Source organism: Curcuma longa, chromosome 9 (genome assembly GCF_044706935.1).
Source record: "Curcuma longa cultivar G26 ecotype Majalengka, Jawa Barat chromosome 9, ITB_CL_G26_1.1, whole genome shotgun sequence".
In the NCBI taxonomy this organism is placed as follows: Eukaryota; Viridiplantae; Streptophyta; class Magnoliopsida; order Zingiberales; family Zingiberaceae; genus Curcuma; species Curcuma longa.
In genome coordinates this window covers 7,813,211-7,826,741 of record NC_133869.1, presented here as the reverse complement: position 1 = coordinate 7,826,741, position 13,531 = coordinate 7,813,211, and the positions used below count along the sequence as shown (strand labels likewise).

General features: G+C 33.8%; 2 protein-coding genes across 2 annotated transcripts; both read left to right on the top strand.

The window, feature by feature from the left end:
• Window positions 1-377: 377 nt before the first annotated feature.
• LOC141834919 (2-dehydro-3-deoxyphosphooctonate aldolase 1-like) lies at window positions 378-9,947 on the top strand (the record flags this gene model as incomplete). The annotated part of the gene is made up of 12 exons (XM_074722313.1): window positions 378-418; window positions 1,083-1,179; window positions 2,283-2,348; window positions 2,697-2,756; window positions 2,880-2,954; window positions 4,415-4,499; window positions 6,707-6,765; window positions 7,625-7,669; window positions 8,832-8,930; window positions 9,568-9,615; window positions 9,697-9,744; window positions 9,834-9,947. Coding segments are annotated over 12 exons (780 nt in total), but the record flags the coding sequence as incomplete, so codon positions are not given.
• A 1,829-nt stretch (window positions 9,948-11,776) lies between these two features.
• LOC141834974 (uncharacterized) lies at window positions 11,777-13,289 on the top strand. The gene is made up of 3 exons (XM_074722378.1): window positions 11,777-11,901; window positions 12,004-12,070; window positions 12,892-13,289. Exons 1-3 carry the CDS (start codon window positions 11,818-11,820, stop codon window positions 13,146-13,148), a joined length of 408 nt encoding a protein of 135 aa, XP_074578479.1. The 5' UTR covers window positions 11,777-11,817; the 3' UTR covers window positions 13,149-13,289.
• Window positions 13,290-13,531: the final 242 nt, after the last annotated feature.

Here is a 13,531-nt window from a genome sequence, read left to right as displayed (position 1 = left end):
TCTTCTTCTCTGTCTTGTTTTCTCTTTCCCGCCATGCGTTCCACCACTCGACATTCCCTCCTCTATCATCTCCTCCTACAGTCAACGCTGCACCTATCCCCCTATTGTTTCTTAGCAATGGCAACTCAAGTGTAATTGCTGATCTTGATTTTGATTTTGGATCCATTTACATGCGGTGAATTGTGGCTTTGTCATTCTTCTATCTGTATTTCATTATTTTGGATCTGCATTGTGCTTCTGTGGAGGCTAACACTTTCGAGATATCGATTAAAAAGGAACAGTAGTGAGAGTCTTTTTTGTTATTTTGAAGTCTTTGCCTTTTTCAATTTTCTCATTTCCTTCATATGTTCCTAGCTTCAGGTCTCTGCTGACGAATCAAAAGATGGATTCTCCTGCTGCACTATTCAAGCAGCTTAAGGTTTTTTCCCTATCAATTTGATATCTCCAAATAGTTATATAGTTTGAATCCCCCAAATAGTGCTTGAACATGTTTGATGCTTGGTAAGAGAAGAATCTCTTTTTAAAGTGCTTATTTAGGTTGTGTTATGAAATGCTAGCTGTTTGAATATGCAACAGTGAAGATGTGTCTTTTGGTTTGTAAGTCCTCTTTAATGTCTAATATAATGCATGACCAGAGGTCAATTTCTATTCAACATCATATCAACATGAATAAGGTAGAATTTCAAAGCTGACATGAGAATTGTTTAAGTTGAAAGGGGCACTCATCATTCAACTCTAAAACGTTGGGCTGCTCAGCTATGTAAGTACCAGGAGTAGTCATCTCTATGTCGATTACATAAGTATTATGATGGTGTCGGTGTAATTTTATTCTAGTTTAATTTTTTTATTACCGCTATACAAGCTATCTGGACTCTGAAATTTCACAACTTAAACTATATCATGAAATTGCAACTCAAAAATCAATAAAGTGGACAGATCTGGAGCACTACCATTATATCATGCACTATCTAAAACAATGGTGTAAAATGTTTAGTTTGTAATAGCTCATTCTATTTATGTACTTAATATGTGAAAGTATTTTGTAATTTAAACTTATTTGCTTATTGATTGACGACTTATAGGCTTGGTTTACCCCTAGTGTTCAAGTCAAGTTTTGACAAAGCTAATCGTACTTCGTCAAAATCATTTCGTGGTCCTGGTTTGGAACAAGGTCTGAAGGTAGCATCTATGATTTGTTTTTCTCTTGTCCAAAATTTCTGTTCTTGTGATTGGATTTTCTATATGTTGACAAAACTTTGTTTAATATACTCTGTTCATGTTAGTTTCTTTCTTTTTCAGTGCAAACAAAGAATACAGCTTAGGAGTTGTTTTTTTTTTTTGCTATTTTGCTTGTCCAAAATATTGTTTTGTTTTGTTGGTTTCTAAGTTTAGTTGTGTAGTACTTCCACGTCTTTTCCTTTCTAGTTTGCATACTTCATCATTTTTCAGAACTAACCATTAATGTTACCCATGTTACGATTTGTAGTAGAAAATACTCATTAACTTATCGAACTTAGTTAGTTTATAAGCTCTCAAAGTTTTTAACCTATATGTGAATCTTACCTATGCTGGGAACTATTAACTAGATACTTAATGCTGCCCTATTACTAGTTGCAGTAACAAGTATCATTGACTGATTCAGCTTAGAAAATTTAGCTCTCAAAGTTTTTATCCTATATGTTAAATTGTTAATCTTATCAACCTAGAGAGCTATTAAACTGGGTACCCTTAATTTATCAACCCCAATTTCAGTTTAATAATTTCAGAAAAGTATCATGTTCAGTTGAGAACTTGGGATCATTGTCCTAATCAAATAAACAAAATTTTCTTCCATGCAATGATTTAGGATGCCATCAGTTTCAAGGGAAACTGCTTATTTTGGAAGAATCTTAACTGTCCCACTCTAGAAATTTTCTGCATCAGGGAAGTTTATCAAATTTCATTTCCACAGAAAAGTGATGTTACCCCTTTACATAGTTGTTGTTGCCATCAATTTTACACATCAAAGATGATAACAGGATTTGGTAATTTATAGGCAATCTTTCTTTGAGTTAACAATAGTGACTTGTTTTGACAGGGAAACAAGGAGATAGATTTTCACTTGATCTTACTTTTTGTTTGAAATAATTTATGATGAAATATACATAATGATGACTCTGCTTTACAACCTACTAAAAATAATAATGCTTTCTGTTGCCTTTTTATTTTACTGTGCTTGCAATTCTAGTAATTATTTTGTCCTGTTAATTTTGTGAATTCACATACAAGGATTTGGATGGCAGATTCTTGAGAAAGTAAAGGTGGCATATGATCTGCCAATCATAACTGATGTCCATGAGAGTAGCCAGGTATTCAGTTTCTTCTGTAAAATGTTTGGTTGTCTTCATCCCTGGGCATAATGTTATAGATCGTGCTTTCGTTGATCAAACCCTAAGGTAGATCCCTTTGTGCCATTAATTATGATATTTTACCTTAGGTATTTGTTTCCCCAACTTTTCATTGAAGTAAACTTGTTGTTATGCGACAATTGTTTTTTTTTCAGAGTATATTCTAGGCTGGTAAAATTTTTCTTCAAATTTCTTAGAAATTGATGAAGATATAGTTTGAAATTTATGTGCAGCTACAAGACAATGGGTAGAAGCTAAATTTTAAAAATAGCATGATGCCTAGTATCCTAACAATTTTCATAAATTCAGTGTGAAGCTGTAGGCCGAGTTGCTGATATTATTCAGATTCCAGCTTTCCTTTGTCGTCAGGTATAATGTGCAACGTGAAATTAATCAATCTTTGCTATTATTCTACTATCATTTTACTGTGCCTTTCTTCAAGTGATGTACAGAGAACATCTTCCCATTTAACCTGCTACACTTGTGTAACAGACAGACCTTCTAGTAGCAGCAGCTAAAACTGGAAGAGTCATAAATATCAAGAAAGGCCAATTTTGTGCTCCTTCAGTAAGTTCATACTTTTATTTAGTTTTCTGTATCTCTGCACGCTGATGATTTTTTTTCTTCAGAAAGTAGAAACATGTTTATATTAAAGTGATGTTAACATTTAATGGGGCTATTTCCTGGCATGGAAGCTGCAAGCTCTTTCAAGTATTTAAAACTTGTGTTCTGCATTATCTTGTCTTAATTTTTGGGTTCAAACTTGTGGCCTACTCATTTTGCTGACTTATTCCCTACACAATCACTATGCTTTTGTTGCTTTCCTTAGAACTTAATGGCTCAGTATGATTCAAGAGTTTCATCATGCTCAATTGTTTTTAAGTTTGCTGGCGTCCCTTTGAGGAAGTTGCAGAATCTCAAGTGCTAAAGGAAGATAAGAAATTGTTCATGTTTTATTTGGTATATAATGATCTTTTACCATTTGTCCCTATGTTCAAGCTGTTATAATTCAAGTATTTTTCCTGAATTGTTTCAGTTTCAATTATAAATGAATGGTTAACATGTTTCAGTAGAGAATCAGAATGCTCCATAATTATACAAGACCTTTCAATTTCTGTAAAGACAAATTACCTATATGTAGACTCTAACAAACATGTAATTATCAGTAATATAGATAACTAAACTATCTCCTGAACTAAGAAATTAACTGTTGGGACTTTGTTTAATTAGAAACCTGCATGAACAAAATGTCAGGTAGGAATATTCAACTTTGTTACTGTGAAGATCCTTGATCCTCACAAGATGATTCATTTCCAGTGAAATTATAAATTTTAGAATATTAGTAAGTGTGCTTTTATATGAAAATCTTAATTGCATCTGAGATAATAGCCATTTAATTTGTCCTCATATATCTCTAATAAAATCGGCATAAATATATTGAAGTCATGAAGCATGTTACCATCAATATCATTCAGGCACCTGAATATTTTTGACAGCTACGACTCAAAATTAGGTTGTTGGTGCTCATTATGAAATGATTAAATGCCATGACTGGTAACTCAAGAGTTGCTCTGATAAAAGTACCGAATTTATCTGTTGTTAAATAGACTAATAGAATAGAAATGCCACAGGCATCTTCTTGTATGATTTTATAATAGCAGAGACTTCTTTCTTAGTATTAATTTTGGTCATTACTTAGTTTGTTATAGTCTTTAAGTAAACTAAGTTACTGGCCAAGGTATTGTGAAATTAAAGGTACCTTTTTTTAATCGAAAGCAAGTTGAAAATCTCTTTGTTTTATTTTTGTGTTGTAAATAATTTCTGAAGCTATTAATTTCTTCATTATTTGTTATGGTTATTTACTATGGTGGGTGGAATGTATCACAAACCTGATAAATTTAATTATCTTTTTATAATTTTTCTATGAATTCCTATCATCTTTAAAATATGGGATCAATATCTTTTAGAACAATCATAGTGTTATTTTGCCTCCTCTTTTGAATAAAGGTGATTCTTTTATTTTTAAGGTTATGGTGAATCCTGCAGAAAAAGTTAGACTTGCAGGAAATGCTAATGTAATGGTTTGCGAGAGAGGCACTATGTTTGGTTACAGTAAGTTTGCTTTAATATTTGTTAGACCTGTGTGGTCATGTCCAACATCTATAATTTGATATTTTGCTGTCTTTCTGTAAATTGTCTAGAATGTTGGTTATGTGAAGGAAAAACCATTTTACATTGATTTAAGATAGATTCTTTGTTTATATTAAGGCATTAATAAATCAGAAACATCTAGCAAACTCTTTGTTTTCTCTTGTTTAACCTTTACTGTACAATTTCGTTTCTTTGACTTGATATTAACTAAAAGAGATACCTTTATTGCCAGTAGTGATCAAAAGTGCACACCTTTACATCTTAGAATGCTATAAATGCATTTTCTTTTGTTTGACTTGGTTCAAACCTATGACAATGCCTCCATTTGCCAATAGTGATTAAAAGATTTCATTTCTTTTCCATTCCTAAATCACCCCTTTTCCATCCCTAAATCACCCTCTAGCATTTAGGCTCCATTTATTTTGTAAAAAATATAAGGAAAATGAAATTTAGATTTTATAGTGTTTGGTATGATAAAAAAAATCATAAACAATAGAAAATTTCTTTTGGTCACTAGAAAATATAGAATTCTTTGAGGAAAATGACTTCCATTGAAAAAGAATGGAAATCATCTTCTCACTCATTCATAAGCTCTTCACTCAATCAATAAATTCATCTCCACCCTTCGCCCTCGTTTGAACAGGCTGATCAATCTAGGTAGGCCAACTCAACTAGGTAATCTAGTTGTGTTTGTCAAGCCAAGTGGGTCAGTCGAGCTAGACGGTCCACTTGTTCTAGTAGAGATAAGCGAGTTGAGCAATCTAGGTGGCCAAGGCAGGATGAGTGAACTGAGTGAGTTGGTTGGAGTCGAGCTATTAGGCGAGTTGAATAGGCTAGTCCAATTGAGAAGTTTAGGTGAGTCAGTCATGTCGACTAGTTTTGTTGATGTTAGTCCTTCGATGTTTTAATTATATTATTTTTGATAATTCAAGTGTCTAAGTTTTGCCCGACTGATCTTGGAGGTGGATGACTTTCCCCCGATTCGCTTACTGGGTAAATTCAGAGCGCGGCTTATGCACACTTAGAGGCCAACCTCTAGAATATTCGTCCCTGGGATTCAAGTGTCCTTCAATGTTTTAATGGTTGACAAACATGTGTAAGTGAGAGATTTGTGTGCAACAAAGTTGGCTAAGCGTACAAGTTGACCTAATCAAGATGGAGTCGTTGGATTAGGTGAAAAGCATTTCAATTGACATAGTTAGGATGGAGTCTCTGGATATAGTGGTGTGTTTCGACCTTGAAGAAATACCCTAGATATGTAATTTGGTAGAATGTATGGAAGAGGCACTTATGTAGAAGTGAGTTACCTAAAAAGCCCACATCTTGAAGCCTAGAAAAATTCAATTTCTAACAAATACTATTTATTATTGGATGACAAGGGTTTTTGTTGGCCAAACTCTGTGGATAACAATCAAATGATCATTGTATGGAAATTATCCATTAATGAAATGTTGGTCGACTAAATAATTTTCATTGGTAGACCAAAGATCATGGATAAACTTAAATTTGAAAATTAGCTATTAGAAATCACCCTAGAGACTTCTTGCTCAAATGATAACACATACATTCTCTCGATTCATTTCATCTTTTTTAAGTAAAAACTCGATATGTACATGTGGCTTTTTCTTTGTAATTCCTTCTCTTCCCTTGGTTTCTTTGTATTCTTTTAGGTTGAGATTGAGATTTCTTTCCTCTATTTGTACTCAAATTCCATATTATTGTAAAGAGAGATTGTCTAAGTTTGATCTAGAGGTGATCGTCCTCTTAGATCAGATCTAACACCTATGAGAACTTGTAAAAACCCTCTTGCTCTATTTACTTGTTTTATACTGAGATTTTCCTTTGGAGAAGTGTCACATCAGGGCGACAAGTTTTGTTAAAATTCTTTTTCTTTTTTGCAATTTATTTTAACTTCTTGAGCTCAATTTTGAGCTTGATAAATGGTACTAGTTGATTTGAGAAAGCAAAGCTAGCTTGGTTTGGCCAGTCTTCAGCTTGACATAGATTCGAGTTTTACAATTCATATAGTGTGGCTATCATCTGATTGAGCAAATTCAATTTTTGCAATCGAGCTTTTAAAAGATTTGATTTGTTAAAATCTTAGATATGATTTAAATTCCATTTTTCTAGATGTTTTAATGATACATTTTGCATTATTTAATTTTTAGATGATTTGATTGTTGATCCACGCAATTTGGAATGGATGCGAGAAGCAAATTGCCCTGTTGTAAGTATCTTGGGTCTTCTTTTAATCATTTTTCTATTTTCTGTATTATTATGATTAAACTGTTTCAGTTTATCTCCATTTACTACATCCTGGTATTAAGGATTAATGTGTGTGTGTGTGTAGCTATCATGTTCCTTATTTTGTATTTTTGTACATGTTTTGCTGCTTTTAAACTTATGATGTAACTGTTAAGCACATTTTCTTTGCAAAATACCATTTTTAAGAATTTTCGTGGCCTTAAACATTGATGATTTAAAATTGAAAAACGCCGCCTGTCTTATATAGTGTTGGGTTTAAGTTGTAACAAACAATGCAATATTGCATCAGTACATGCATTTTATACTCACATATCATTCTTTCCAAAGCATTATATGAATGGGAAATTGTAGGGTACCTGTAAAATTTTCACTACAAAAGCCAAACTGTCTAATACCCACCTAAAATTTATAATTCAATAAGGTAAATGAGAGATTATCCATTTTAAGGATGTGTCTGTGCCTTTAAACACAAACTCTTTCATGCCAGTCATTTGCATGATGGTATCCACTGCTCCATCCCAACCCATCCTGAACCAACTAAACAGACATTCATGCCCTTTTAAATGGATTGAGTTTTGCCAATTATATCAAGCCTTAGTTCCAGTAGTGGCGCTTCATTATAAATAGTTCATTCTGATGAGTTTCACTCTAATTGTATGTACTTAACATCATATCACATTGTTTCTTTTATAAGTGTATGTAATTTTGTCTTTTCTTTTTCCAAATCACAATTTAAAAGAGCTTCCTTTTTCAAATTAGGATTTTATCTCCTCGCTGGATTTCCTCTAGAATAAACTCAGCTATGAAAGTTTCTTTGACAGGTAGCAGATATTACTCATTCCCTCCAACAACCTGCAGGGAAGAAGGTGCAAATTTGCATTAACTTTTAGGCAAATACTTGAACCAGATTCTTTTTTTCCCCAAATGCCCAACATGCCCCTCATTTTCAGAATGTCCCCATCAGAAAAACCCAGCAAAAGGGAAGTCACAGAAATACCTCCAGAATTTTGTGAACAAAGCATGATTGCACATGATTTCTCTACAACAATGTTTTAGAGAGAATATTCTTTCGAGGGTAATTTTGAAATTGCCTCTTTCATGGGTCCTTGATGGGGTTGGAAATAATAGCATTGTGTGGGCATTGTGAAACAAGAGTGGTCTTTTTGAGCATTTCCACCTAACTTAAGTTAAAAATTATAAATATTTTCTATTTGGAGCTGTAAATTTGGCTTTTTAATTTTGGCTGCTTATCCAAACAATTTGAAGGATCCATATAGCTGACCCCACCTAGTGGGATAAGACCTGGTTGTAGTTGTATCCAAACAATCTGAAGCATATAAGTATTTCACTTGCTTGTTGAAAGGCAATGTTCTTCAGGGTGTTTGACCAATATTTATATGTGATGCTAAAAGCAATAACAGTGTAAGGCATGACATGCAAACAGTCTAAGCAAACTTGCACAAATTTTTAGTGAATGGATTACTGTTCAACTTATTATGGCTTTTCATGTTCCAGTAAAAGCTGTGAATGCATGCATGATCAAAGGCTTCCTCTTAGAAAGTGATATTTCAAAGGCATTATTACAGCCTTTTTTTAATCACATTTTTGGGTACTGGAACCCAGGCCTGGCAGTAGTCCTTCAGATGTATGATTTACGCCATTGGGATACTCGAATTCAAGAAGATCTCACTCTTTGTGATCTCTCGTTGCTTATACCATTTGAAGTTATATTGATTTGATTTTGTAGCTTGGATCTTATCTTTGATGTTCTTGCCTGTGCTGGTGTCTTTACTGTACTAATAGCAGAAATTAGGTATTCATAGCATAATCTATCCTTCAAAATATCTTTATAGTTATTTCCTCCATAAATGATTTAACGTCTTTTGGGCAGTCCCTGTGCTTTTTTATAATTGCTCTTGTTTCTGCTGCTGCAACTATTGATAATGCTAGCTTTTCTCTGCTATTCTTTTCTAATTTTACTTGTTTTTTTTCCATGTAAAATTCTTTTTTGCCATCCTGTTTCTTTAGCTTGATGGTGGAGGTGTTGCAAGTGGTGGTCTGCGGGAACTAATACCGTGCATTGCAAGGACAGCAGTTGCTGTTGGTGTTGATGGACTTTTCATGGAGGTAACGCCATTTACACAACATATTGCAAATTTCAAAAGATGTCCTGCTATTGTCATACTGGTTTACACATTTGAAGGACTTGGATCTCTATCTACTCTGTTGTCATCCGCCAAGCGTTTCATGGAACTTGTGTTTGGTGTACTTTATTCTTTACCTTATATCCTATCCTCTCTGTGTTGGGGCATAAGATAATGAGGGAAGTGGATTTAACAGTTGATGTGTTCACATCAGTGAGTGGCTCATAGATTGCTTATTTGAAAGAACATATACAAGGAGAGAGTATCCTTCTTAAGTTAAAGGATTGGTATAATCTTTTATATTTTCATTTCCAAACTACTGAAATGGGTTTTGTAACCGTAAGAAACGCACTCTATCTTTTGTTTATATTGTAATATTACATCAAACAACCACTGGAGAGATATAGAGAAGATCTACTCAGATTACCATAAGTTTGAAAAATTGCAGAGTTAGCACTTTATTCACTTGCTGCTTTTGATTAAAATTTGAGTTGCAACTGATTGTATTGAAATGCTAACACAGTCTAAATGGTGTTGTTTTATTTTTGTCTTTAACCTGTTTTGATACACAAGGAAACTGTATCAAATAATAATTTTAATATTGTTTCTTTCGCTAATAGGTACACGATGATCCCCTTAAAGCACCCGTTGATGGTCCAACCCAATGGGTTAGTGTTGTTTATTAAGTTATTCATGAGTAGTTGAAACTTCAACAACTTTTTTTTGCTAATTCTAACTCAATGATGCAGCCAATACGAAATTTGGAGGAACTACTTGAGGAGCTCATGGCCATTGCTGTATGCCTTCTGTTCTCTCAATGATGAAGATATAAACTAATGCCGACTAATTTTATACATCATGTTAAGTCTTTCTCTTGTCTGTGAAGAGGGTCACAAAGGGCAAAAAGGCATTCAAACTTGACCTGACACCGTACGGCGGCTAAGCTCGACATCAACAACATGAAGGCATGAAACCCCCATCCATAGTATTCATATTTAATACCTTCTTCCCCGGAGCAATGGTGCAACGGTAGAACATCCGGATTGTGATTGAGAGACCCGCAGTTTGATCCCTAGCTACAGCATATTTATAAGAATTTTTTTTCAAATGGGGAACGCAATCAAAGGATGTTGGGTATCTGGATTGACCATCGTATGCGTTTCCTGATTTACCTTGGTGGTCGATGGAAAACTTCCGTAAGATCAGGCCGGCGAGATTGAGTCCATGAGACTGATTGAAATTTATCATTTTTTTCATATTTAACACCTTCACATTTGTTATGTAGGGGGATCGAAATGATAGGAGATCAGTGCTTGTGAGATTGGATTTTAGTGTTATAAACCAATACTTATGCTCGCAAAATAAGGACAAGTTGTTTGGAGGCATTATCCATTCATGTGAGACGGCGGTGAAAAAAAATAATAGTGTTTTTTACAAGATTGTGAAAAATAATGATCGATTTGGGATCAGGATTCGATTGATTGAAGTCGGATCATAGAGAATTGTATGATTCTATTAAAAGTTTTTAAAATTTTATAATATATGATTAATAATTAAATAAATAAATATATGTATATATATATATATAATTATCGATATTTGATATTTTATACGAATAAATTTAAATTAATTAATAATTTAATTATCATTTAGCATGATAATATTTAATAATTTTTAGACTTAGTTTAAAGGTTAACAAAGTAATTGATGTAGTGGAAGTTATGAAATATTTGATTTGAATATGAATGTTGAAAATAATTTTTAAAAAATTTATTGATTTCATAGAATATCAAGTAATATACATTTAAAATTTTACCATTTTAGAAAAAAAATGACAAAATATTACTTATTAAAAATTAATTCAAAAATAATTAGTCTCAAGATCCTAATCTAATTATGAAAATAATCTAAATTATAAAATAGTCTAAAAATAGTTTAAAAAGATTAAAAATCTTTTAAGGCTCCAAAAAATTTAAATAATAATTTTTTGAGTTTAAAATTGGACAGGAATTTTATCCAATAATTAATTATAGATCTATGAATAGCTTTCATTTGATATATTATAGGTATGATGATTCAATTTGATTAAAAATTAATTTTTTAAAGTTTCTATGGATTTTGCTCCGATTTTGCCAATCCTGTTCCAATTCTATTCAGATTCTATTATTAAAAAAAATGATCCTGTGCGATTTAAGATTAATTCAATGTTCTGAATCGTCCAAGGTTGTGATTTTGCAAACATGAGTCCGACCAACGCGACGAGATGATGAAGGCCAATGACCACTATGAGGCCTGACCCAAAGAGGACATTTAGATCAGACCCATTATAATGATCCGACCCGTTAATCACTCAGAAAGTTCGAGAGAATGGGGCGGGTAGATTGTTCAGTGGTCAACTAACCAACATAATTTTATTATCTCATTTATCCCTATAAATTCACATATATATATATATATATATTTATATATATGCAATTAAATAAATTATTTTATGTTTTAAATTCCTTGTTTTATGAAAGCCAGAATAAATCATGTGTATACGACGACATAACAAAATCCAACAGATCTTCTACTTTTCCACAATTGCGGCCGGTCGCAGTCGCCGTCCGCTGCTCCAACGCTATAATCAGTGAGCGGATCCCATCACGAGAGCATTTTGACATCCTAAACGAAAAACCAATCATCGACCGTCACCTGTTTAATTAGTCTACTATTTAAACAAAACGCTAGGAACTTCAAGTTACACTTTACTGCAACTAATGCAAAGGATCCCAACAACGTTTCGGAAGCAGACCACGGCGCGGCCTCAAAACCTCCTCTTCTCTTCTGCGCTTCCAAAAAAGCCTTCCTTCTTGATTCCCAAGTCCATCATGGCGGAGTTGAAGTCCTTCTCTCCCGATGAGATCTCGCTCCACACCACCAAGCAAGACTGCTGGTTGTCCATCGGTGGCAAGGTGCAAGTCCTCTTCTTTAGGCTTTTACTTTTTAGGGCACTAGATTTGAAGCGTCCGGCGGTCGTTTTGTTCTCTGATTTCCGATCTGTGGTTCTGAATTAGGTTTACGACGTGGCTGATTTCTTGGAGGAGCATCCGGGGGGAGAGGATGTTATTCTTCATGCATCAGGTGCTTCTGTCGCTCCATCTGGATTTTTCTGTTTCAAGTTCCTTTTTCTACCTGATTTACGATTGATTGTTTTCCTTGGTTATTCTGCGCGGATCGTAAGAGTAGCTGCAGTGGGGAATCATTGGGATGATGATTTTGTGATCTTGAATCGAAACGTTTTGCCGTTTGGAAGGAATCAGTTGATCTAAAGATTTTGTTTCTCTATTTAACAATTGAAAGCATTCAGATTGAATTCAAGAATTTATCCTAGTTTTATTGCTTTATTTGTCTTTCAAATAGTAAAATTTAGTAATAGCACCTCTGATTAAGGCCGATGCTGGGCATGTTAGAATTTGTTTAAACAGTCATGAATATGAATCTTTATTTTTTTTCTTTGAGGATAATTTTCTGTGTAGAGCTAATGGAGAGATGTGATTTATATAGTATAAGTTAGTACAAGGTTATAGAAATGATGGCTTAACGATGATGATCATGATCATGATCGCTTAGTATAAGGTTATAGAAATGAACAAGTTTGAAACATCGAGAGTTCTTTGTGAAACTAATCCTTTCTGCAACAGAAACTTGTGTTGACTACATTTTCTATTGTACCTTTCTGCAACTGAATCTTAGTTTGTTAATGGAATTACATTGATCTTTTTCTCCGAATACTAATCTGTAAATATACTTTAATTAAGTTTGTTCAAGGATCTGAACATTTTTTTCACAAGTACAAATAGTTGTTGATAGCAAGCATACCATATGTTCTTGATAGGATATCCTTCATTACAGTAATTCTAAATTATTGTTTCTTTTGATTCATTGGCATTGATACAACAAAGCTTCTGGAGATGCTACCCAAGCATTTGAAGAGGTAGGCCACAGCAGCTCCGCCATTAGCTTGATGAAGAGCTACCTTATCGGCACCGTTGAAGGTTACATTTCTGGTGATCAAAAGCCTCCGAAGCCGGCCACCACTGCATACAGAGAACAAGCACCATCCTACAGCTTTTCGGACTACTTACTTCCTCTGCTGGTGCTCGCTGTTGCCTCTGCGGCTTGGTATTACCTCACCTTCTATTCCAAGACCAAGGCCTAGCCTTTCAATCCGAAGAGTTCACTCTGTCTGCTTTCTCCCTTTCTATTTATTTTTAAGTAGACAACGATCGAATTGTATGGAGAAAAGAATCTTGTTGTTGTTTCAAGAGTGAAGTTGGTTCACCAAGTGTTCTGTTCCTAAGGATTTGTTTGAAGCAGTCAATAGTAATGAAACCTTGATAATTGAGGTATGCTTTAAAGAAGCTCCCAGCATTGGTGGAAAGATGGCATTTTAAAACAAGATAGAAAATTATGAAATGTATTTTGATAATTTGTAAAACTTTGAAGGGTATTTTACAAAAGAATCCAAGTTTTGGTGACCATTTTAAAATTTTAGCAAAAACAAAACAAGTTTTAATAAAATATTCACTTTTACTATTTTTA